Source organism: Notamacropus eugenii, chromosome 4 (genome assembly GCF_028372415.1).
Source record: "Notamacropus eugenii isolate mMacEug1 chromosome 4, mMacEug1.pri_v2, whole genome shotgun sequence".
NCBI lineage: Eukaryota > Metazoa > Chordata > Mammalia > Diprotodontia > Macropodidae > Notamacropus > Notamacropus eugenii.
The window spans coordinates 449,890,093-449,916,165 of record NC_092875.1 but is presented as its reverse complement, the minus strand read 5'-3'; the positions used below and the strand labels follow the sequence as shown (position 1 = coordinate 449,916,165).

Here is a 26,073-nt window from a genome sequence, read left to right as displayed (position 1 = left end):
TTTTAATTTTACTTTTGATTTGATGACTAAAAATAATGATCTTTATGATTGAGTATTGATAAAATATTCATAATAAAGATAAAATAAAATCCCTAGAAAATTTTCTTAGTGAAAAGTTAAGGATTCCGGTTGTAGTTGTTAGTTGAGAAATCACGTAGTATGAAGTTAACCAGAGTGGAATATGCAAGTCTTTATTTAAGCATTTGATATTCAGTTTACTTAAACATTCCTTGAGTACCTGTCTGTAAAACTGTGTGCTGGGCAGGAGCTGAAGGAATACAGCAGTAAAGAAGATACAATTTCTGCACTCAAGGAGCCTAATGTGTAACTTCGGTGCATTGTGTATTTGGGGTACAAGGTATTAGAGATACAAACATGCGTGTGGGTCCCTTGCCAAAAGATGTGGGCATCCCAGCAACTCCTGATTGATCTACTTTGATCTGCTTGAAAGGGGAGATTACCTCAAAGATGATTTGCCACAGAGTAAAGAGGAATATTCTTCCTCTGAACCCCCAGGAGGTTATGAGACTAACAGAAACACTCCATCCTTCTCTCTTTGGAATTCTGCTGGCTTGAGGCTGCCTAAAAGAGAGCAAGGGGAGAAATCTTCTTCAGCTTTTAGAGCCTACTGAAGGGGAAGTTCCTCTAGACTGTGGCCAAGGGTCTTTGATGTAGTTCCCCAATTACAGAGACAAATGGATCAGTCAGGGATTGCTGAGGGTGGCTGTCTCTTAGCAATGGGCCAAGGCATGTATTCTACTGAAAGAGAACAGAACACATGCATTGTTCTGTGGGAAATGTGTCAGTGTACCCATGCTGCAAGTGTAAGACATAATCCCTGCTTCCTAGGGGGGATTGTTTAGCTGGAGAGAAAACAAAAACTCCAAAACTATCATCTCTGAAACAACCAGGGAGTAATTAAGAGCTAAATTGTGTAATGCTGGTCCATAAGAACAGAAAGAGTACAGGGGAGGGAGAGATGCAGGACATTTCAGGCTCCTTTTCTTTTTTTCATGAAAGCACTGGCCAATCACCAGAGCTCGTAAATGAAATCAGGCTGTAGGAATAATTGATTTATATCTGGTCCAAGGAGCAGGGCAGGATGAGCAGTGTCAGAAGACAGGGCTAACATCTGGCGTAATGAAGAAACATGGAGAAGAAAAGACCCTAACACACTTCTAGGTTACTGCTGTTCTATTTAGAACATACGAATTTTCTCATTTGTTAATTATAACTGAATGCTAATGCTTTTTTATTTTTAAATTTGATTTTGTCTTTAGAATGTCTTTTGTTTTGGCATCACATTTGAGTCTTCCCTCCCCCCTACCCATGAAGCCATCCCATATAGCAAAAGATTTTAAAAAGCAGAAAAAGAGCTGTTTAGCAGAATTAGCCAAAAGATTACTCCTAGAAAAGGGGATCAAGAAAGGATTCCTGGAAGAAACGGACCAGAGTTTGGCCTTAGCAATCTGTCTCAAAGAATTCTATTTGTAGATGTCTAATGAAAGCATCATGTCATTTTGTAGTGAAAGACATGATGATATAGGGCGTAGCCAATCTTGCATTTGATACATTTAGCTGTGTAGCCTTTAAGACAATAATCACAGATATTGATGTGTATTAGTAGAGAGAATTTTCCCCTGGAAATTCCCTGTAACAATAAAATCCCAGACCCAAACCAAAAACAAACAAAAAAACCCTGTAGCTGCGTAGAGGGCAGAAGACTCTGTTTTAGCTAAATTTTACATGTGTTCCAGTGTGCTTAGTGCTGTACTGTGCACAAGGCAGTGCTTCATAAATTTCTGGCTGTGTTGTGTTTTGAGATTCGTGCTGCAGGTACTGTTTTTAGCTATCCTCAGATGCCAATCCAGGAACAAGCTGAGAAAGGGTATTACATGCTTTTCATCCTGTCACGGATGTTGCAATGATTATTTCTAGTCATTACTAGTATGTAAGAAATGGAGTACTTGGGTCAAGAGGCTTTATGGGACTCTCATTGTTGTCTCTTTACTTTTCAGTTCCAAATTCTCCTCGTCTAGGATCTCAGGTAGACACCGTTGCTCATTTAATTATCCTTGCCAATGATGATGCATTTGGGACTCTGCAACTCTCGGCGCCAATTGTTCGAGTTACGGAAAATCATGTTGGACCAATTATCAATGTGACGAGAACAGGAGGAGTTTTCGCAGATGTTTCTGTGAAGTTTAAAGCTGTGCCAATAACTGCAGTAGCTGGTGAGAAAAGATAAATTCTAAAACCCCTACACAGCAATAGACTGCCATAGCAGTCTGTACTTGCTTCTGATAAGTGCAGCCACACAAATGCACGTGTGGTAGTCAGAAAAGTCAGCGGCAATAATGAAAAATGTATTCTTGCACATTCAGTCGCTGAAAAAAAGTATCTTGCTGATTTGTGACAGTAAATTCCCATAAAAGTAATGGGAATTACTAGAGAAGTAATTTTTGAACACAAGCATTTTAAATGATGGTCAAGTGTGTGTCTAACTCTGAAGTAGATAGGACGTTATTAGGATAGTTTTGTGTCCTCTTTGTGGTCGTCCTTGAGGTAAGATCCATATGTGAATGAGTGCTGATGAACAGCAAACGCGAGCGCAGTGGTGGGACCTTAGTGTTTACCTTCTGTGCTTTTTAATTCTCCATGTCTGTAAGCAGAGACCACAAAAACAGACAATGGTCTGCATTAGCTCTTTAATTCACACAGACCAGGCTTAGGGAACTAGCTACCCCCTCTCCCCCAGCAACACTCTTGCAACCTTTGAAAGGAGTTTTTGCCTAAGGTTGTTTTCTGCACTGATGAGACTCTTGCTAATGTGCTGTCAAAGGACTGAAAAATCTTGGTTTGGCACTTCCAAAGATGTCTCTCTCTCTTTCTGTCATTCATCTATCTGAAAGTAAATGATCAGCTTGGTGCTATGACACTTATTGGCAAATAATTAGCTGAACTAACCAAGTGTTAAGTAAGGCTGAGGGGTAGGAGAAGCCAGGGTGAGGGCCTTCAGCCCTCATCCTCATGGCATCTTGCTAATGCTATATGTTGATTTGTACATACTAAATGTCCAGACAGTTAGCCCCCAGATTCCTGGAAGCAATCCATCTTTACTTCTCTGCTGATGTTTTTACTCTTTTAATAAAACTAAGGCTATTGCCACTACCACCATATAATAATAGTAAAAAAAAAAATTTACTTTTCTAAACACACACACACACATACACACACACCTTTTACAGTTTAGAAAGTGTTTTCCTTACATCGTTTTGAGGTTCAAGTTTTACTGATCCCATTTTATAAATAAAGACATTGAAGTTCCTAAAGGGTTAAACAATTTGCTTATGTTTATAGATATGGCTACTTAGAGACCAAGTTCAGGTTCATATACAGGCCTTTTGATTTTACGCTCTGTGCCCAATCGATAGAAATATGTGAATGTCCCAGGCAGGGAATCTTTCTTGATCCAGCTTTGAAAAGGGCTTCCATTAATTTCTACCTGTATTAGTTGTTTTGAGTTCACACATTAATTTGATGCAATAGTCTCAGAGATTGGTTGAAATCAATCACATTGTTGAAAAATTGGCTGTTTATTGATCTGGAATCAATTGTTGATTATGCCCATTAGTGCAAGTGAAGAGTGTGTGTAAAATCATTGGTGCTCATTTATATAAGACATAGTTCCTGAGAAGAAGGAAGTATTGGATTATTGTATTCTGCCCTGGTCAGACCTTACCTATGGTACTGTGTTCAGTTCAGGATGTCAGCTTTTAGTAAAAATATTGATAAATTGAAATTGTCCAGAGCAGAGTAGTCAAAATGGCGAAGAGTCTTTGTACTGTATAAAGATTTGTTGAAGAAATAGGAGATCTTTAGATGCAGAGTTCAAGTATTTGAAAGACTGTCAAATGAAAGTAGCGTTCATGTTGTTCTGCTTGGTCTCAGTGGGCTGAATTGAGAGCCCTGAGTAGTAATTAAAGCCGTACCAAAGCAGGAATGGAATTCTTTGAGAAGAAGAGGGCACCTCCCCCTTCACTGCCACCCGTACTCTCCATTGGAGATGTTCAAGCAAAGGCACATAATTAGACTAGATGACCACTGAAGTCCTTTCCAGCTCTATCATACTCCTAATCTTTACTTATAATTTTTATATCAGTACATATAATTGTAAGTTTCATTTACATGAAATTGTCAAATATTTTTGTATCAATAGTTACGTAAAATTAGGAAGTTTGTAGAAAGGGGGCCACAGCCTTCATTATCAAAATAAAACAAATGTCCACCTAAATAGAGAAGAAATTCTGTTTTGTTAAGATGGGGTAATTTCAGGGAGTGGAGCCAAGATGGAGGAGTAAAAGCAAGGCCTTGCTTGAACTCTCCTCCAAATCCCTCCAGATACCTGTGAACAAAGTCTAGAATAGCAGAACCCACAAAATGACAGAGTGACACAAACTTCCATCCCACGACCACCTGGAAGGTCAACAGGAAGGGTCTGTGGCACCAGTCTAAGAGAGGAGTGCAGTCCAGTGTGAAGCATACCGTCATAGACTGGGCTGTGGCACATTTGGAGCAGGCCCCAGGGGACTGAATCTCTGGCAGTTTCCAGAATTCTTTTTTTTTTTTTTTTAAATTTTCTTTCAGTGTTCTACAATCACTTCTATATAACTTAGATGTTTTTTTCCCTCTCCCTCCCCCTCCTTTTGCTCTCCACTCCCACTCCCTACCTGAGATGGCATACAATTTTATATAGGTTCTAAACATACATTCCTATTAAATACATTTTCACCTTAGTCATGTTGCATAGAAGAGTTAAAATGAATGGGAGACATCATAAAACAAATGAAAATGTAGTACAAAAGAAAATGATCTGCTACGTTCTGTGATTGAATTCCATAGTTCTTTCTCTGGATGTGGAAGGCATTTTGCCTTAAGAGACCAGTGGATATTTTTTAAGTCCTTGCATTGAAATGAAGTTCTAAGATTACCAGAAAAAATCCTCCCACACTGTGGTTGTTGATGTGTACAAAGTTCTCCTGGTTCTGCTCATTTCATTCAGCTTCAGTTCATATAAGTCTTTCCAGGTCTCTCTGAAGTCTTCCTGTTCATTATTTCTTATAGCACAGTGGTGCAGTGAGCATCAGTACAGGAGTCAGGAGAACCTGAGTTCAAATCTCACCTCAGACACTTGACACTCACTAGCTGTGTGACCTTGGGCAAGTCACTTAGCCTCAGTTACCTCATCCTGGGTCATCTCCAGTCATCCTGATGAATATCTGGTCACTGGATTCAGATGGCTCTGGAGGAGAAATGAGGCTGGTGACCTGCACAGCCCTCCCTCACTCAAAACAAAGTCAAGTGCAAGTTATGTCATTATTTCTCTGATGGCGTGGTCTTCTTTGGCAGCAAAGGATGAACACACACATAGCACAGTAGTATTCCTTTACATTCATGTACCACAATTTATTCAGCCATTCCCCAATTGATGGGCATCCCCTTGATTTCCAGTTTTGGGCCACTACAAAGAGTGCTGCTATAAATATTTTTCTACATGTGGGACCCTTTCCCATTTTTATGATCTCTTGGGGATACAGTCCTAGAAGCAATATTGCTGGGTCAAAGGGTATGCACATTTTTGTAGCCCTTTGGGCATAGTTCCAAATAGCTCTTCAGAATGGTTGGATTAGCTCACAGCTCTTCCAACAATGAATTAGTGTTCCAACTCTCCCACATCTTCTCCAGCATTTATCATCTTCCTGTTTTGTCATGTTAGCCAATCTGATAGGTGTGATGTGGTATCTCAGAGTTGTTTTGATTTGCATCTCTCTAATCAATAGTGATTTAGAACATTTTTTCATATGACTATAGATAGCTTTGATTTCTCCCTCTGAAAACTACCTGTTCATATCCTTTGACCATTTATCAATTGAGGAATGACTTGTATTCTTGTACATGTGACTCAGTTCTCTACATATTTTAGAAATGAGACCTTTATTACAGACACTAGTCGCAAAAATTCTTTCCCAGTTTTCTGCTTCCCTCCTAATCTTTGTTGCGTTGGGTTTGTTTGTGCAGAAACTTTTCAATTTAACGTAATCAAAATTATCCATTTTGCACTTCATATTTTTTATATCTCTTGCTTAGTTAAAAATTCTTCCCTTCTCCATAAATGTGATAAATACAGTATTCTTTGCTCCAGTAATTTGTTTATAGTATCAATCTTCATGCCTAGAACATGTATCCATTTGGATTTTATTCTTGTGTACTGTGTCAGGCATTGGTCTATGCCTAGTTTCTGCCAGACTGTTATCCAGTTTTTTCAGCAATTTTTGTCGAACAGTGAGTTCTTATCCAAAAAGCTGGGGTCCTTGGGTTTATCAAACAGTAGATTGATACATTCATTAACTGCTGTGTCTTGACTACCTAACCTATTCCACTGATCCTTCTGTTTCTTAGCCAGTTCCAAGTGGTTTTGATAACTGCTGATTTATTTGAGATCTGGTAGAGGTAGGCCACCTTCCCTACCATATCTTTTCATTATTTCCCTTGATATTCTGGACCTTTTCTTCATTCCAGATGAATTTTGATATTATTTTTTCTAGCTCTACAAAATAATTATCTGATAGTTTGATTGGTATGGAACTGAATAAGTAAATTAATTTAGGTAGAATTGTCATTTTTATTATACTGGCTCTGCCCACCAATGAGCAACTGATGTTTTTCCACTTACTTAGATCTAGATCCGACTTTATTTGTCCGAAAAGTGTTTTGTATTTATGTTCGTATAGTCCCTGGGTTTGTTTTGTCAGGTAGACTCCCAAATGTTTTATAGTGTCTACCATAGCATTAAATGGAATTTCCCTTCCTATCTCTTGCTGTTGGGCTTTGTTAGTAATATATAGGATTGCAGAAGATTTGTATGGGTTTATTTTGAAACCTGCTACTTTGCCACAGTTATTTGTTATTTCAGGTAGTTTTTTTACTTGTTTCTCTGGGATTCTCCAAGTATATCATCATATCATTTGCAAAGAGTGATAACTTCGTTTCTTCTTTGCCTGTTCTAATTCCTTCAATTTCTTTTTCTTCTCTTACTGTTACAGCTAACATTTCTAGTACTATATTGAATAATAGTGATGATAATGGACATCCTTGTTTCACCCCTGGTCTTATTGGAAATGTTTCTAGCTTGTCCCCATTGCATATAATGCTTGCTGAGTGTTTTAGGTAGAACATGAGTGTTGTGGAAGTGTTTTGCATTACTCCATATGTATAACTTATATTGAATTGCTTGCCTTGTCAGTGGGGATGGGTGGGGAGGGAGGAAGGGAGAGAATGTGGAGTTTTAAAAACAAATGTTAAACTTTTGTTTTTACATGCAATTAGAAAATAAGATATACAGGCAAGGTAGTATAGAAATCTATCTTGCCCTCTAGGAAAATAGAAGTAGAAGAGCATAAGAGAAGGGAGAGGTGATAGAAGGGAGGGCAGATTGAGGGAAGGGGTAATCAGTATGTATGCTATCTTGGGTTGGGGAGAGGGGAAAGATGGGGAGAAAGTTTGGAACTCAATCTTGTGAAAGTGAATGTTGAAAACTAAACATTAATTAATTAAAAAACATAGGTTAATTTCTGTTGATCCTGGTGCACCGTGTATTTTCTTTTTTCCATTTTAAAGGTTCTGACAAAATTAAGTATGCTTTGGGGCCAAAACTCAACATATTTTAAAATAAAATGAAAAGAATTTTTAAATGAAAAAAATGTGATAAATTGAAACCTTTCTCCAGAATGTAAGTTTAATTTGGTAATAAGGGATTGCAGCTTTTTGTGGAATTTTCTTCACAGTAAATTCGGGAAGTTTGGGGAATATTGTTCACAGTTACAAAATGCTGAGTCAGTGTTCTTCAGAGTAGGGGTAGTGAGATGTGGTCAGCCAGTCAGAGAATGGAAAGATAGGTCACATCTTGCCCTTTCTGCATTAGTCAATTATGGGATTGTCTTTGAGTACATGAACCCTTGTTCCATTATCCTTCAACATTCTCTCACTCTGTGTCTGTCTCCTGGGGAACTTCTCAACCCTACCCCCTTGCTAACTTGATTGGCAGCCCCTCAGTGAAACTATAACCTAACAGATATTAAGCAGCACTAGTACAGGTGTCAGTGGGAAAATTTTGCCCTCCCCCCTCAGCATCCCCATTCCCTATCTCCCTCAGTCACCTTGTGGTTGTGGTAGGGATCCATTTATAAGTCAGACTTTGCAGCAAGGTCAAGGATTGCTGAGTACAGCACTCCTCGAGAGCAGTGTTTGTTTTGGGTTTCATAGATCAAGTCACATAGTAGTACACAGCATAATTCATGAATAGATACATGTACGTTTATTAGTGGTACAAGCTCAAAAATCTCTTACTGATAGGATATGCAGTGGAAATTGGAAATCATTGCACTAAACAGTCGTAGCGATATCCTTCTCTTTAGTAAGTTGTTAAGATATTTTTGAATTTGGAATAGAATTGTTCTGAAAATAAAGAATTTTCTTTTAAATCACACTTATATGGAATTATTATTGTTACTATTAGGCATTTCAAAACCAGTTTAAAAGATTTTACTGTAAGAATTAGAGTTCAATTTAAAATGTAGGGTTCCACCGCGTCAAAAAATATTGAGAGAGATTTAACCTTCTTAGAATGATCAGAATCCTGTTTCTGTATTTTTTATCTCATACCCAGTTTGATACGGAAATGGAAATCTGAAGAGTAAATAACTAACGCTACGTAAAGAGTTAGAAATGGTTCTCTCTTTTCGAAGGTAGAAAACTGAGCTAGACTTCGACAGGGTCCGATCGTCAGGACTTTCTGGAGTCTGTTAGGAAAAAGCCTGTTTGTAGATGCTTAGCACAAGAGAGCGAGCCCCGGATTAGGAGTCAGGATAACTTGGGTTCAAATACTTTCTCATACATTTACTAGTGATGGGAGCCTGGGCACATGCCTTAACCCAGGAGTTCTTAACCGGGGGCCTGTAAACTTTAAAAAATATAGATTTTGACAACTATATTTCAATAAAGTTGGCTTCCTTTGTAAGCTTATACATTTTATTTTATGTATTTAAAAACATGATGCTGAGAAGGGCTCCACAGGCTTCATCAGATATCCAGAGGACTATGACACAAAAAAAGGTTAAGAACACCTAATTAAAACTTTCTGGACTTCAGTTTCCTTGTCTGTAAAATGAGGAGGTTGTATGTGGTGACCTCAAAGGTCTCTTCCAACTTTAGATCTATGACCCCATGACTAAGCTTTTTGTAAATTAATAGATAAATTTTCTGAAGATATTTAACTTCTTTTTGTTTGGATTCAAAGAGTGTAAAATTGTATTACTGATTTTTGACTTGGTAGGTGAAGACTACAGTATAGCCTCATCAGATGTGGTCTTGCTAGAAGGTGAAACCAGTAAAGCTGTGCCAATATATATCATTAATGATATTTATCCTGAGCTGGAAGAATCTTTTCTAGTGCAGCTGCTGAATGAAACAACCGGAGGAGCCAAACTTGGGGCATTAACGGAGGCAGTCATCATTATTGAGGCCTCTGACGATCCATATGGATTATTTGGTAAACTTGATCACTTTGTTTCTCTCTTTAGACACTGTATTTGATGAAAACTGAGATGAAATGTGCTGTATGACAGATTTCTATTCATTCTCATAGAATCAAAGAACTAAGCCTTTCATTTTTCTATTGATGTTTAAGTACAGTTTAAATGTCCTTTGTAAGTAGCTGGGAGCCCATTCTGGGGGCTTTTTGCCTACCTGCTGTATGGTGCAGTTCTGTCCTGATTACCACTAGTAGTAAACAAGGTTAGCATCTTCTCTGCTTACAAAATGTTCCACTGACAAGAAGAAAAGAAGCTGCAGAATGGTTCATTTTGTAACTGGCAGCATTCCCTTTTGTTCAGTGTTTAGCTATCAAGACTGCTCTAAGTATCCTAAGTAGTAGAGAAGTCCCAGATATGAAAAGATCAGAAAGATGGTCAATTCTTTACCTATAGAATAACTCATTTTAGACTGGCTTCCCTCTGTATTTCAAACTAACTGTGCTTCATGCTTCAGTTTTTCAGACTACTAAACTTATAGTAGAGGAGCCTGAGGTCAATTCTGTGAAGGTAAACCTGCCAATAATTCGCAATTCTGGGACACTCGGCAATGTCACTGTTCAATGGGTTGCCACCATTAATGGAGAACTTGCCACTGGCGACCTTCGAGTTGTCTCAGGTAATGTGACCTTTGCCCCTGGGGAAACCATTCAAACCTTGTTGTTAGAGGTCCTGGCTGACGACGTTCCGGAAATTGAAGAGGTGAGAGGAAGAGCTAGTCTAGAATGACATTGTAAATCAAATTCTGTTACCTTGTTTTATGATTTTTAGAGCACAAGTGTAGGAAAGCTGGTGCTGTTATATTTGAATAAAGGTGTTTGATATATCAATTTCAAAAGGATATTTTAAATACAGTAATAGAATATGAAGTGCTAAGTCTCATTGAAAAAAATAAAAGCATAACTCCCTAAGGGATTGTATAGTGTTATCAACAATTTACGAATTTGTATGTTGATAGAGCTTCTGTAAGGTATATGTGAACTGTGGTTATCATAGTTAAGTATTTAGAATACCAGAGCCATGCTCTTTTTCTTCTGTTCTGTTTGTGACATATTAAATTTTGATTTGAATGAATCTGTGCTTCCTTTTGGCTTTAGTGGGAGCCAATCAGTTTAAATTAAAGGAAGATTGTAACTGTATATTAAGCACCTTTCCATTCTTGGTTTCTTTATGAAGAAGAGGCATGTTGAGAAACAAAAAGTTAGACTTACTGTGACTATAAATTAATCCTAATTATATTACTGGATGAAAATAAAACTTACGCATTAAGCGCAAGTAGCATTAAAATCTGAGCCTATACTGATTTCCTTAGAAATATGTTTCTAAATGCTATTTTTTCTTTATGAATTAAGAATGATAGAATGTTGATGCTGTCAGTAGAAGGTGTCAGGGTGAAGTCCACAGAATTTCTTCCAAGTATGAATTGCTTTTCTGTGGGTGTCCCAGTAAAAAAATGCTTGTAGTTTGGAAACTGGACAATAGGTATTAAATCTTTTTTAAAAATTCATGTGCACTGACTTGGAAAGTATTAAACATATATTGTATTTTGTCAGAAAGCTTCCATCTTGTATTATTGTAAAAATAAGCTACAATAGAATTTATGTGACAGTAAATAGAAGTATGCTTTAGCTGATGCAGAAAATGAATAGACTATATACTTCTATCTAAATAATATATTTGAATAGTTATTTTTCCCTTGAGAAAGTCCATGACATGATCATAGGCAAGTCACTTAACCTTTGAGCCAATAATCAATCAGTCAGTCAGCAAGAATTTGTTAAGAATCTCCTGTGTGCCAAGCATTGTGCTTGTCTCGGGATAGACTCAAAGGAGGAGGGAAAGGGAGAGAACAAGCATTTATTAAACACTTTCTGTATGCTAAGTGCTAAGAAGTTTACAGATATTATGTCATTTGATCCTCACATCCTTTTGAGATAGGTGAAATATGATCCTCATTTTACAGTTGAGGAAACAGATACAGACAGAGGTTAAATAACTTGACCAGGGTTGCAGAGCTAATGAGCATCTGAGGCCAGATTTGAACTCAGGTCATCTGATTCCAGGCCCATCCTTGCCACCTAGCTCCCCATTAATGATTATGTTTGTTATCAAGAAATTGGGGCGAAGCAAATGATTTACTTTTAGGTTTCATGCTGGGTTTTTCCATGTGTCTTATAAAAGATGATTTTTTTGAACCAAGTGTTTCAGAACTGTTGAGTTTTTTTGAAGTATTTCTATCATTTTTACTCTGATCTTAGAACTGGGATAATATTAAAAAGTTTTCCACTCTTTCTTGTTAGGTTATCCAAGTGCAGCTAACTCAAGCCTCTGGTGGAGGTACAATTGGATTAGATCGAGTGGCAAATATTGTTGTACCTGCCAATGATAATCCCTATGGTACAGTAGCCTTTTCTCAATCTGTTTACCGTGTTCAGGAGCCTCTAGAGAGAAGTTCTTGTGTCAACATTACTGTCAGGAGAAGGTTTGTAGAACAAATGTTCTTGGTTTGGTGGGAATTTCTTGAATAATTGGAATGATTTAGCTTTAGTGATTGTGATTTCTAAGATATTTACAGGGTACACAACAGTTCATTAAATTTAGTACTGTTAACATGGAAGTCCTATCATATCTTTTCTTTGTGAAATATAATACACTAATTGCTTAGTTATGGTGTAATTTTAAGGTCTTTAGTCAGTAATTTCACAGAGTCACAGAATTTGAGAATTGAGAGGGACCTCAATGGCCATCTAGTCCAAGATACCTCCATGACCACGTTGGTGTATACTTATTGCTTGGAGACCTCCAGGGAGAGGGAACATAGTATTTCTTTGGCTAGCCCATTCAACTTTTGGATAACTTTAATGGTTAGGAACTTTTTTCATGGCATTGAACCTACATTTCCTTCTAGAGGACGTAACTGGGAATGCAATAGGTGCTTGTTTCTAAGTTAAAGAAAACCCAAAGTGACTTATGATTTATAAATTTTATTTTTTCTCTCAGTTCTTTGGTGAAACTCTAAGTTACCCCTGAGATACTTTAGAACTTGAGAATGTGATCTATCCAAATACCTGTGATTAGAAGACAAATTTTTAAAAAAGTCATTCCTCCTCAAAATTTACTCAAATTACTTTTCTTGTGGTTTCATTGTAATGTGGTAATAAAAGGGGCACTAATATAAAAGTAAATTTGAGAAGCAATTCCAGTGACTTGCTTGTTTTCACTTAGGACAGCTAAATAATAAATTTTTTTGAAAAGTCAGTTAACTTCTATTTCTAATGAAAACCACATAGTATAGTTTAGATTTTAAAATTATAGATTTAGAACTGGAATGCATCTTAGAGGCCAGTCTCTTCATTTTCCTCAGATGAGAAAACTGAGGCCTAAGAAAGTTAAGTGACTTGCCCAAGATCACACAAGTAGTGAGCATCTGAGGGATGTTGGGTCCTTAGAGTAAATCTAGTCTGACTCCTTCAATTTTCATTTAAGAAAAGAGAGATGAACTGATTTATAGTTAATATCTTGAACTTAAGTCTCTTGATTTCTCATCAGGGTAACTTTCAGAGATTAGGTAAGTTTTTTTTGGTTCTTTAACATGCTTGAGAAATATGAAAAGCAACCACTCAGTCTTTTTCAGTATTTCTTTTTTCTTCATGTAGAATCCAAGACAGTTTAAGTCAAAGTATTCTGATGAACTTACCTGGCTCTCAATTATCACTGTGCTTTTTAGCGGAGGGCGATTTGGCCAGCTGCTGCTCTACTATAGTACTTCAGATGTTGATGTTGTGGCTCTTGCGATGGAGGAAGGTCAGGATGTCCTGTCCTTTTATGAATCGCCAGCTCAAGGAGTGCCAGACCAGCTTGGAAGAACTTGGGTGGATGTCTCTACAACTGTGGATCCTCAGCATACGTGTGCCACTCTGTGCCTTAAAGAACAAGCATGTGTAGCCTTTTCTGTTTCTGCTTCTTCTGAGATTCCCCAGTGTTTGTGGATGACCACATGGACAAGCCTGGTTGTCAACAGCTCCAAATTCTGGACCTATCGGAAAAACATGACAAGAGTAGCTGCACTTTTTAGCCAGCAGGCTGTGGCTGGGAGTGATTATGAGCCTGTGATAAGGCAGTGGGCTATAATGTTGGAGGGTGATGAATTTGCAAACCTCACAGTTTCCATCCTTCCTGATGATTTCCCAGAGATGGATGAGAGTTTCACTATTTCCCTTCTGGAGGTTGAGCTGATGAACATCTCAGCCAGCCCTCAAAACCAGCCAACCATTGGACAGCCAAATACTTCTGTGGTAGTCATAATGTTGAATGGTGATGCTTTTGGGGTTTTCAAAATTTACAGTATCAGTCCCAATACATCCGAGGATGGCCGATATGTGGAAGTTCAAGAGCAGCCTCAAACTATGGTACACCTGTCGATTGAGAGGATAGGAGGCAGCTTAGGCCAGGTCACAGTGGAGTGGCGTGTTGTTGGTGGAACAGCTATTGAAGGTGCAGACTTTATAGGTGAAGGAGATATTCTGACTTTTGCTGAAGGTGAGCTGTAGTATTATGTGAATGTTGATATGTATTACATTCATAATTTTAGAAAGAATTGCAATGTCTTCGTGATTATAAAAAACATTTCCTATATACACACATATGTATACAATTTCTATGTCTATACAGTATATAATACATATGTATGCAATACATATGTAGTATATACAGTATCTTGTATGTAGAGAAAGGAATTTGAAGAGTTACTGTTGGTAGTACCTGTGCTGTATTTTATAGTATAGTATATGTAAAACACATAGGATGTTATATACCACATATTGTATGGATGATGTGTGTTGTACATATATCTATACATGCTATATTATAAAATGTATGTACTGTACATATATATATATATATATATATATATATATATATATATATATATAAAACATAGTGTAACATATACATACAGGTTTCATATACTCCATAATGTGTATACACTATGTTGTATATACCATACTAAAAATATATTGTCATATAGTATAGGATGTACTATAAAATATTATATTTAATTATATTGCAATTGTGTGATATGTATTATATTAAATATATCACAATACATATTTTATATTACATAGTACATTTTATAGTATAAGTGATCTATTCCATAGACAATATGCAGTATATGTAACATGTATGTACACATGCGATTATATTATATGATGTATGTATACCGTAAATTATATAACATACAATATATATTCCATGTATATTATAATATATAGCATATGTTATAAATATTATGTAGCATCATATATTGTTCATTATACCATATATATGTTTTATAAATATAATACTATATGACAGCATACAATATACTATATATTGTATATACAATATTGTGTGTTGTTGTGTTCATCCTTTGTTTTCGAAGAAGACCATGACATCAGAGAAATGATGACATGACTTGCACTTGACATTGTTTTGAGTATAGTGGTAAGTGTCCCCACCTGTCATGTAGGAGACCTCAAGCTCTATACAATATATGTATACACTGTACTATAAACATATACTATATTATATTTTGTGTATGTGACATATGCATGTATCTGTATTCATATATACAGATAGAGGAACTTTGAAGGAGGATAATACAAACTGAAGGGAAGAACCGTGAAAGTTTTTAAGAGCCATGTAGTCAAGCTGACAACTTAACAAACTTATTAAATGCTTACTGTGTGCCAGGCACTGTGCTAAGTACTGGGAATATAAAGGCAAAAGCAATCCCTGCCTTCTTATTTTATCCTACTGGCAACAGAAAGACACTGGGGTTTCTTGATTATGATAATGACATAGATCTGTGCCTAAGGAAAATTACGTCAAGAATGAGTACTGGTCCAGCTGAGCTGACCCTCCCTTAGTAATTATGAAAATAATGAGTTGGAGTTGGTCTAAAAAATCAGTGATTATATTGTTCTTGTTCATTTCGTTGCTTTAGGTGAAACCAAAAAGACTGTGATTTTGACCATTTTAGATGATTCTGAGCCTGAGGACGATGAAAACATTATAGTCAGTTTGGTTAATGTTGAAGGTGGGGGTCGTATTTTGCCCAGTTCTGACACTGTTACAGTGAACATTTTGGCCAATGACCATGTTGCAGGAACTGTTAGCTTTCATACAGGCTCCAGGTCTGTTATTGGTCATGAAGGTAAGTTCTTTTTTCTGTTTACTATATTTATTTTCTTTCTCCATGGACATTACTCATTCATACAGTCTATGAAAGCTTGTGGTGTTTGTTCATTTTGTGGTTCTGGCAAGCTTAACATCAGCTGTGAACACAGCTTATTTGGATCATTGGAATACTTGGCTTCTGATACGTGGATTTCCATTTGGAGGCATATGACAATTTCAGTTTGCAGAGTAAATGGTGCCTATCTAGTGTATTTCTTGGGGGCATTAGTTACCTCACATTCCCGTGTTCATAATTCAGACAAGCAACTTCAAAGCTCATTACCTCATTTTGTAACAGCAACCATACTAGCATACTCAGGATGGCTGTTAGCACAGGTTATTAGATCTGCTTTACTAGGAAAGATAGCCGTTTAAGGGTTTAGTAATCTTTTTAAATTATGTTCAACAAACAGAGAAAATATAAGCAGAGAAATACAGACCAGCATCCAGGGCTCTACTGCCTGAATCACGGTAATATTGCTGTACGCTTTACATACAACTGAATTGAGAGAGCAGGCGGGGGTCTGAACATGTGACCACTCTGAGTTTCAACCAGGTGATCACAAGATCCTTCTCACAAGGGACCCCCAACATAAAATACCAACCTCCCAGTATCTGTAACAAAGGCTCGGCTCCTGATTGCCTCAGAGTGAGCAGGCACAAAACCTACATGACTCAGCACAGCTGTGAACTGTCAGGATTCAAAGGAGATTGCGCCTTCAGCTGCTCACAGGTTAGCCTGAACCTGGGAAACTGAACTGCAAAAAGAAAACAAAAAAAGTCCCATTTGCTTGCTGTTCCACGCATGCATCAAACATACACGGCAGAAGCTGAAATAGAAAAAGCATACTCCAAATTAAATCAGCTTGCATCAGAAACTACACTTTATTTTTTTTTTATAGGATCAGGCAATGATTTAAGAATCAGCTCTTTGTGCGTAGGCAAAATGTGCCAAGTTCATCTTGCATATTCATGTAGACAGTGTATATTTTTGGTGTTTTTCCTAAGCAGAATACGGCTTTATTCAGTCCATAAATAGTACTGCCTCTTATATGTAGTTCTTTCCTATTAATTCACCAGTCACTTTAAAATTTTAAGAATCTATTTCCTCTGGCATGGATCCTTCTTCCATCAATGTGGTATGATTATGATTATGGGTTTGGGAGAGATCTCTTAGGAGATGGGAAGAAACAGAAGCTGGGGGGGTCTCCTCACTTTGGTGACGCTGACTTGTTGGCACTGAGTTATGGTGGCACCTCTTTTGCTCTGCTCTTTACCACTTTGACATCCATAAGCCACAGGATACCTACATTATATATTGTTACACATGGCTAAGGCTGCATTAGAACTCACGTTTACCTAACTCTGGGTCCAGCACCCTAGCTGCCTCTCATACCATGGCATCAAACAGTCAATGCAAAGAGCTTAACATGTTTAAATGAATAGGAATCAAAGATGTTGACTCTAGGTTTACTTTTCAGTATTCTGACCTGTCCTAAAAGTGTATGAAGAATGACATAGTAATATAAACATATCTAATGTAATTCAACTTAGTTCTCCCAAAATTTTGTATAATTTCTAAATATAAAGTCTTGATATGGCTATGCTTTATTACTTTATTTTCATACATTCTTGTCTACGCTTTAAATACTGCTGTACTCTTCTGCTTTCTAAATATATAATGTCATATTCAACATTATACACATATAATTCAATTTACCATGTATAGTAGTGCATAGAGAAATGTACCTAATGTGAGTTCACGAGCACAAAAGTGTAAAACTCTTTAGAGGCAGGAATGTATTCATGGTGATTCTACTGAGATCATTGCAGATCAGACTGGGTGGAGACTGGAGTCATGTTCCACTCACATTGATAGCGTTGCGTCTGTTCTTCACATTGGTCTTCATTTGTATGATTAGATACAGTGCACATTCAGCCTCAGCTTGAATTTTTGATTCATGGGAAGGAATTGTTTTATTGTATAACATGGTATTGAATCATGTTGAATCTTATTTCTGCATTTTGTACAAAAGCAATCGACATGATGCGCAGTGGTGAATATTACTGTCTTTCAAACTTAGCATATAAAATTTAGAAATATGATAGAATGAATTTTAGTATAATTTTAAACAATATATAACGAATGGGCTTCATTATAAATCAGAATTAGGAATTCAACCTAGTCACTGGCCTCTGCAGGATCATAATCATCATGTCATGTTCAATGGATTTTAAATTTTCACTTCTCTTAGAGACAGCATGAATCAACTTCAGGCAAAGATTTGCACACTAGCACAATTCCCCTGACATTTGAAAAGTGATTCCTTAAACTCACTTTCATTACTTCAAGACTGGGAACAACCTTAACTTTTTTACTGTTCACATGAACACTTTCTTTTCAAATGATTTATATACCTATAATTGTTCCTAAAATATTAATGTATCATTTTCATTTTATTATAAAGGAGAAACAACTGGGATGGGGTGGGAGATGAAGAACATATATATTTAAATTGAAAGTCTCCCTCTGGTCCATTTAGATCTATCATTTTTTTTTCTGAGAAGTATCGTAATGCTAGTTCTTTTCTTTTCCTTTTGACACTTTTATTTTGATATTTGGAACAAACAGATAATACTGATTATCTGTATGTCTGATAGTTTATTTCATAAACCTGCAGATTTTTCTTAGGGGAGATTTTATGGTCTCAGAAAATAGAATATCTTGTAGGAAAACTGTCCCTTTCATTAGAAAAGAGAAGTCATCTCTCTGCCTTTTTCTTTAGATTTTTTTCCAGCTTTTTCAAGTGTTGTTTGATATCTGTGGATGTCATTTTTTCCTCCACAACCTCCATTCAGCCATAACTGGATAGATTGCTTAGTGTCCACAAGGAAGACCTGGGTTCACATCTTACCTCTCATATTTACCATCCATGTGACCCTGGGCAAATCTTCTTCAGCCTTTGTTTCTTTATATGTAAAATAAGCACAATACAATGTGTAATATCTTACAGGGTTGTTGAAAGGGTCAAGTGAGATAATGGATGTAAAGTGTATTCTTTTAACTGCTACAGAGTTTACATGGTGCAGTGATAAATTTCCAGACTTGGAAGACCTGGATTCAGATGCAGCTGTGTGACCTTGGGCAAATCATTAACCTGTTGCCCCAGTTTAGATAATAGGGTTGTTATGGGGATTAAAGTGCTTAGCCTAGTACCTAGCATATAGAAGACAGTTAATAAATGTGTACTGATTTATTACATGGATATTTACATTCTTTTTAAACTCTCCCTGAGAAATTATAAGCTCTTCAAGAGCAGGAACATGGCTTATATATCTTAGTTCTAAGCGCCGTGCATTACCCATATGTACTCAATATTGGTTGAATTGAATAAATAAATTCCAGTTGCTATATGTAGTCATTATGAAACTTCTTCATGTTTTTGCCTTGTTCTGCTCTCCATTGCTCATAATTACTTTTGATGATGCATTTTTATTTCATTTATTTCTCCGTAATTGAAATTAAAAAAAAGATAACTCTCAGCTTTTTCTTTGGGCATTTTCTGTCATTCTCTTTCTGCTCATCTCTGCCTCCTGGATTCCCAAACTTCCTTCAGGTTCCAGTTAGAATCCCACCTTCTACAGGAAGCCTTTCTAAACACCTGTTAATTCTGCTGTCTTTTCCTCTTTTAATTATTTCCCTTTTATCCCATACATAATTATGTTGTACAGTTGGTTTGCGTGTTCTCTATTCCATTAGATAGTGAGCTCCTTGAAGGCAGGAAGTCTTCGACTCTTTTTGTATTTGCAGTGCTTAGCACAGTGCCCAGCATAAAGTAGACAGTAAGTGTTTATTTTATTTCCTGATAATAGAAATACGATTCCAATTTGACCACCTTGAAAAACCATTGGATTGTTAATACTGTTCATCATAAGGCAGTTGAACAGTAGCATTCGTTGTGAATAAAATTCATGTGAATAAAAAACTGATAATGTCCTTATGTTAACAGGTACATATATACACATATATCTAATATTTATAGTTTTGTATTCTCTTAAAGTTAAATGAGACTCTATATAGCTCCTTCATTAGACAGTAATCACTTAGAAGTTTTTCATACCTTAAAATTGAAATTTCATTTTAAACACAATTATTCATTAGCATATGATTAATGTCATCCTCATTTAACGTTTATGAAACAGATATTTTCATGGTGCCATAGAACTGTTCCCAAGAAGTGCTGTTCCTTAGAAGAACTCTCTTTGATCTCTGGAAGCTTGCTTTTGCTCAGTTTGAATATGTTATTTATAGTACTGCAAAACCCAAAAACATATAAATAAATTGGTCATTTGTATCATAGTTTTCCTGAGGGTGTTAAACATTTCTTTTACGTTTAAAATGCAAATAATGCGATTATATGATTTAAATTCCAAAGAGATGCATCTTTCAGGAATTTGTAAGCCTTTTCATATATGCGTTGTGTAAAATATTATTGCATTTCAATGTGAGGAATTTGTGATGAGTAAAAAGAGTTGGCTTAGTGTTATAAATAGCATTTTAGCATTTGGAATCTTAATGTACAGGTTAAATGCATTGATGTGTATATGGACATGTTCTTTATAGCTTTAAAGTATTATTATTCCTGAAGTCAAAATAACTAGAAATATCACGAATTCAGGGAGACAATTTTTGTTACTGAGTAAAATTAGCATTTTTTAAGCTTAGCAAATTATGACAAAATGTTTGTATGATGTTCAGGAGAATGATAGAATCTCAGTAATGCATGCCTAGATGTTTTGAATATGTGGACTATAAATATGAAGGTGATTTTCCATTGAGGAAACATAATTCTGCTCTTGTCATTTTTAGGAGAAAATTTGGAATTCCATGTCATAAGGACACCCCCTGGTCGAGGAAATGTTACTGTTAACTGGAAAATTATTGGTCAGCTTCTTGAGCATAACTTTTCTAACTTTAGTGGAGAAATCTTTTTTCCTGAGGTAACTTCATATAAAATTGACATGAATATTTAGGAAAATCATGGGTTTCTTTCCTCCCTCCAAATATGTATGGTAAGAATAAAGGGAAGGGAATCTGAAGATTGCATTTCTGATACTCTTTTGAGACTGGACTTCTAGAGCTCCTTTAAGTGGGTCATGTGACATAGCAGATCTTAAGATGCATAGTCTGGCCTTGAAATCACATAAGCTGGACAGCTCCCCTGTATTATGGGAATAGCTCCCCATAATAGCATAATATGTTATCGTGACCATAACATAATAAATTATTTTGGAGCTGCAAGATGAGTTTTTGCTTTTATTCTTAAAGTCTCTGAACTTGAAAGGGTTATGGTAATTATTTCCACGGAAATATGTAATTGGTAAAATGGCAGTGTGACATCTAGTGTCATTTTTGACCAGTTCATAACTATGTACAAGTCCTCTTGGTCTTTTAAGATCTTTTAAAATAAAGGCATCCAAACACAAGAAAGCATTAAATTTGGAATAAAAGTATTATGTATTGTAACTGAGACTCAGTTCTTATGTCTCTTCCACTCTCACCCTCAATAATTATCGTGTTTATTCTTCTTTACCAGTAATTCTTAGATGCGTCCCTTTCTTTCCATTTGGACCCAGGCCCTTATTCCATATCCCTGAACACTGGTGTCCCTCTCCCCTACTCTAGTCCATGCTGTATGCTGATGCCACACTTACTTTCATTCTGGAGGGTTTTGCTCTTGTTCTTCTTTTTCTTCACCACTTATCTAAATGCTGCCTTTCTTTCTAGACCTCCCTCAAGACTTATATTTTCTCTGGTTCTTCCTGTTATCGTCTCAGCCCTCAATCATTATCACTCTCTGAACTCTTCTAACGCTTATATCTTTGTCTTTCATATGACACTTAGAATATATTTTTGTACTGTTATTCATCTTTGAAAATTAATGAATGGAAAAGCATTTGCTTGCTATTTGCTTTGCTAAGGCCTGAGAATACAAATAGGAAAGCAAAGCTAGGGCCTGCTTTTAAGGAGATTCTGTTCTTATCGTGAAAGATAATACATAAAGGAGGATGGTGGACATGGAGGATAAATTAAAACAACCCTCCAGTTTTTGTGAAAATGACAAAAAATGGCAGTAGTCGGTGTTGGAGGATTGTGTAATGATAGACATGCCAATACATTGTTGGTAGAACTGTGCAGTGGTACAACCATTCTGGAGAGCAGTTTGTAATTATTCAAATAAAGCTGCTAAAAATTTCCATACTCTTTGACCCAGAGATTCTATTACTTGGCTTGTATTGACGAGAAAGCCATAGACAAGAGGAAAGTCCCCTTATAATACACCAAAATATTTACATCGCATTTTTTTGTGATCTCAGAATTGGAAGCCAACTAGATGCCCATTGATTGGGGGATGATGCATGAGTGTAATGGAATGCTACTGCATTGTGAGAAAAGATGTGTGTAGTAAATTCAGAGAAGCATGGAGAGAGCTGCATGTACTGATGCAGAGTGCAGTAAGCAATGCCAAGTGAATAATGTACACTGTTGTCACAATGCAAAGGGAAAGAACAACTATGCACCGAAAAATAAAAAGTAGATGTAACAAAATTCTAAAGATCAAGCAGAACTATAATGAAGAGATATGAGAGAACACCTCCAACCTACCTGTTCATGGTAGTGAGAAGTCCACAGGTGTTACACGTTGCACATGTTTTCAGACTTTTCAATGTGTCAATTAAATTGTGTTGATATTTTTTTCCTCTCTAAAAATAATATTTGTTACATTGGATGGCTCTCAGTGAGGGGGATTAGGAGGAATACTTGGGATAACTATGATCATTTAAGAAAAAGAAGACCTCAACAAAAACTTATTTTTTCAGATAAAGGAAATCACAGGGATGATTTGTGGAGTAGATTAACACACTTCTTCCAGAAACTGTGACAGAGTTGATTTGATCAGGGATCTAGAGCTGGATCCTTAAGGGAGATCCTTTGGAGGCAGACATAAGGCAGGGGTACCATAGAGAGTACTTGAACGTAGTGGCAAGGCCACTAGTGAGAAGATGGCCACTGGGTAAAATGAAGCATGATTAGGGTTTGTCCTAGATATAAGGGGTGGCTGAGGTAATCACTGATTAGAACAATAGTAGCCCCAGGGCAGAAGTTCTCAGGCCAGAACAGCATTGCAGCTTCACATCTTGCATGTTCCCAATCAGATTTTTACCTCCAAGAAGGGGCAGGTATTATGTCCTTGTATTTCCAGAATTTAGCACTGAGGAGGTTTTCTGCATACTGGGTATGGGGTCAATTTTCAATGATGATAATGAGAATGTATCAATCATCTCTTTGTATGGAATAGGGATCCCTAAATCAAACGTTTTTGGTGCATTTATTGGATGATGATATTCCTGAGGAAAAGGAAGAGTACCAGGTGATTTTGTACGACGTCAGAACACAAGGTAACCTCGACTCCAATAAAGTGATGATTTCTGTAATTTAGTACTATCTTATGAAAGAGAGAAATGACAATGGCTGTTATCCTTATCTATAAAAAAACAAATGTCATCATCGTCATGTTGAGGTTATTCTTTTATTTTTTTATTATTTGTTTATGAAGTAGTGGAAGTTAAGTTACTTGCCCAGGGTCACACAGCTGGTAAGTATCTGAGGCTGGATATGAACTCAGGTCTTCCTGACTCCAGGGCCAGAGTTCCATCCACTGTATCATATAGCTCCTCCTAGGTTACTCTTTTAAACTTTCTATTTTTACAGATTAGAAGGAGGCGTGGAACTTTTTGGTACAAAAAATCCAGAATATTTGCCAATCCCAAATCCACAAAAGCTTAGTATTAATGGTTTCTCTGAAAGTGAAGCAGTCCCATTCCTACTAATTAGTTCATAAAATTCTTTATGAAGTTGTTTCTGTTATAAATAGGGGCACTTCCCGAGCTCTGTCTCCATCTAGAGTAAGGCTCACACCTGTTCCTGATAACAAAACTAAAGTCTGGAGTGAAAGAAGAATCTTTTATTATGGTTCCTGCAAGAAGTGGGCACATTCCCTACTATGAGAGAAGTGCACTGATACAGAAGTGGAACAAGCTTTATACTATTAGTCCATTACAGACTCTGCAGAGCTCAGATAGGTCCGGACCCCTTCTGGTAACAGTCTCCTTGAACCATAAATCCTGTGTTGCCCCTTGATATGTTCCCATGTATTCCCTGTCCCTCATCATGCATCCCTTGCTCAAAAGGGGAAGCTGTAACCACCCCCGTGTGTGTCAGATAATATGCGATGGACTCATTAAGTAGGCACAATGAAGGAAAGCTTTGTCTGGGTCACTGACCCTAGTCAGTTTGGGCTGGTTTTGAGCCTGGCCTCCTTTATCAAAAACTTTGTGGTTGGGAGTGCTCATTATCTCACACCACCTTGAAACGACAACGTCTTGTGGAAACCTTGCTTTTTAGTATTCATCAGACTTCCATATGTAACTTAACTTGATTGCCTCTGTTTTGTGCTTGAGTTCTGTTGTATAGCCTATACTAGCATTGCAACTAATGAATCAATTAATGTTTAACTAATAGGGAATTAAAATAAGAGAGCTTCCATGGACTAGTCCATAAAATTCTCAGTGTGCAGATGTAGAATGTTGCATGTAGAAGAGTAGAAAATACAAAATATTATTCTTTTCTTTTTTCTTTTTTGATAATTTTTAGTAACTTAAGGAGCACAGACTGGAAGAGATGTCAGGAATTTAGGAACTGAGGTAGAGTGTTAGCAAAACTTCTTATGTGATTTGTTGGCTTTTCCAGGGGTTTCTTCAACTGGAGTGGCCATAATTGACAGCCAGGGATATGAAGCTGTACTGACAGTGGAGGCGAGTGATGAACCACATGGGGTTTTGAATTTTGCTCCTTCCTCAAGATTTGTTCTGGTTCAGGAAGCAAATGTAACCATACAGCTTTTCATCAACAGAGAATTTGGATCCCTAGGTTTGTGTTACCTCAAAAAGAATGAGATTTCTTGACCTGCTTATAATATTTAATTCAGCATTCATTTGAATGTTTATTAAGTGAAATGTGAATGTATTAAGTGAAAATCTCAGGCCTAGGAAAGGTAAATAAGACATGGTATCTACCCTTAAGGAATTTACAATATCATGGAGATGATAAGATATGTACATAGGTAAGTGTAACAATAAAAACTAAAATGAACCAACTGCAGGAGAAGAATAGAAAGTTTGGAAAGATTAGGTGTGATCATAGCTGATTGTAGTGTAGAGAAAGGCAATTTTAGAGTCAGGAGGTCCTGAGTTCAAGTTCTGTTTCTATCACATACTGGCTGTAGTCACTTTTAAAATAAGTAGAATTACTTTTTAAAGACATTCAATTACTTTCTTCTCCCACTCAAGATTTTATCCATTTGAAAAGATGCTGTGGATCTAGCCCAATATCACACAGCCCCAAGCTGAGCAATTGTCTTTTTTTTTTTTAACTGGCAGAAGGAGTTTCCTCACCAAGAGAATATAGAAGTATTTATAGTAGCATATTTGTGATAGCAGAGAATTAGCAATAAAATAGGTGTCCATCAGTTGGGCAATGGCTAAACAAACTGGTACATGGAATTCCCTAACAGCAATGAAATCACAAACCAGGACTGAAGATCCAGTGAGTGAGAAATCATTTTCATCTGTTGAGGATCAAGAAAGAAATATTTGGAAGTGGCACTTGAAGTTATAAGAATACTTTCTTGTAGAGGAGTTATACGCAGGGAATGGCAAAATAATCAATTCTATGTATTTGAAGATACAAGGAAAGAAAGATAGATTAGGAAGGGAGGGAAGTCTGGAGCATGGAGGGGAGATGAGTCATTTCATAGAGCATCCTGCTGGAGATTTCATTTAGGCATTTGGAGAGGATGATTAGGAATTCAAGAAAGAGATCGGGGAGGAAGATTTTAGTAATATGCCCTGGAGGAGTGCATGAGATTTTAGTAATATGCACTGGAGGAATGCATGAGATCACCAAGAAAGGGGATGTAAAAACCGATGAATGAAGGGAGCTAAGGAGACAGCCTTGAGGGGAGAGGGTGAGAGGAAAGAAGAGCCAGTGAAAAGGAAGAAAGAGATGTTAGGAAGGCAGAAAGAACCAAGAGAGTGTGGGATCAACGTCTTCTGAAATCCTTTCCAACTCTAAAGTGATGATCCTATG

General features: G+C 36.9%; 1 protein-coding gene across 3 annotated transcripts in view; it reads left to right on the top strand.

The window, feature by feature from the left end:
• Nucleotides 1-26,073, top strand: part of ADGRV1 (adhesion G protein-coupled receptor V1) — a 751,592-nt gene that overhangs the window by 129,056 nt on the left and 596,463 nt on the right. For all 3 annotated transcript variants that reach the window (XM_072606175.1, XM_072606174.1, XM_072606176.1), the window contains exons 29-37: nucleotides 2,019-2,234; nucleotides 9,392-9,607; nucleotides 10,105-10,349; nucleotides 11,948-12,129; nucleotides 13,375-14,186; nucleotides 15,631-15,840; nucleotides 20,734-20,864; nucleotides 23,225-23,324; nucleotides 24,676-24,855. In XM_072606175.1, the coding sequence (XP_072462276.1) occupies nucleotides 2,019-2,234; nucleotides 9,392-9,607; nucleotides 10,105-10,349; nucleotides 11,948-12,129; nucleotides 13,375-14,186; nucleotides 15,631-15,840; nucleotides 20,734-20,864; nucleotides 23,225-23,324; nucleotides 24,676-24,855 (2,292 nt within the window). The remainder of the gene's footprint in view (nucleotides 1-2,018; nucleotides 2,235-9,391; nucleotides 9,608-10,104; nucleotides 10,350-11,947; nucleotides 12,130-13,374; nucleotides 14,187-15,630; nucleotides 15,841-20,733; nucleotides 20,865-23,224; nucleotides 23,325-24,675; nucleotides 24,856-26,073) is intronic.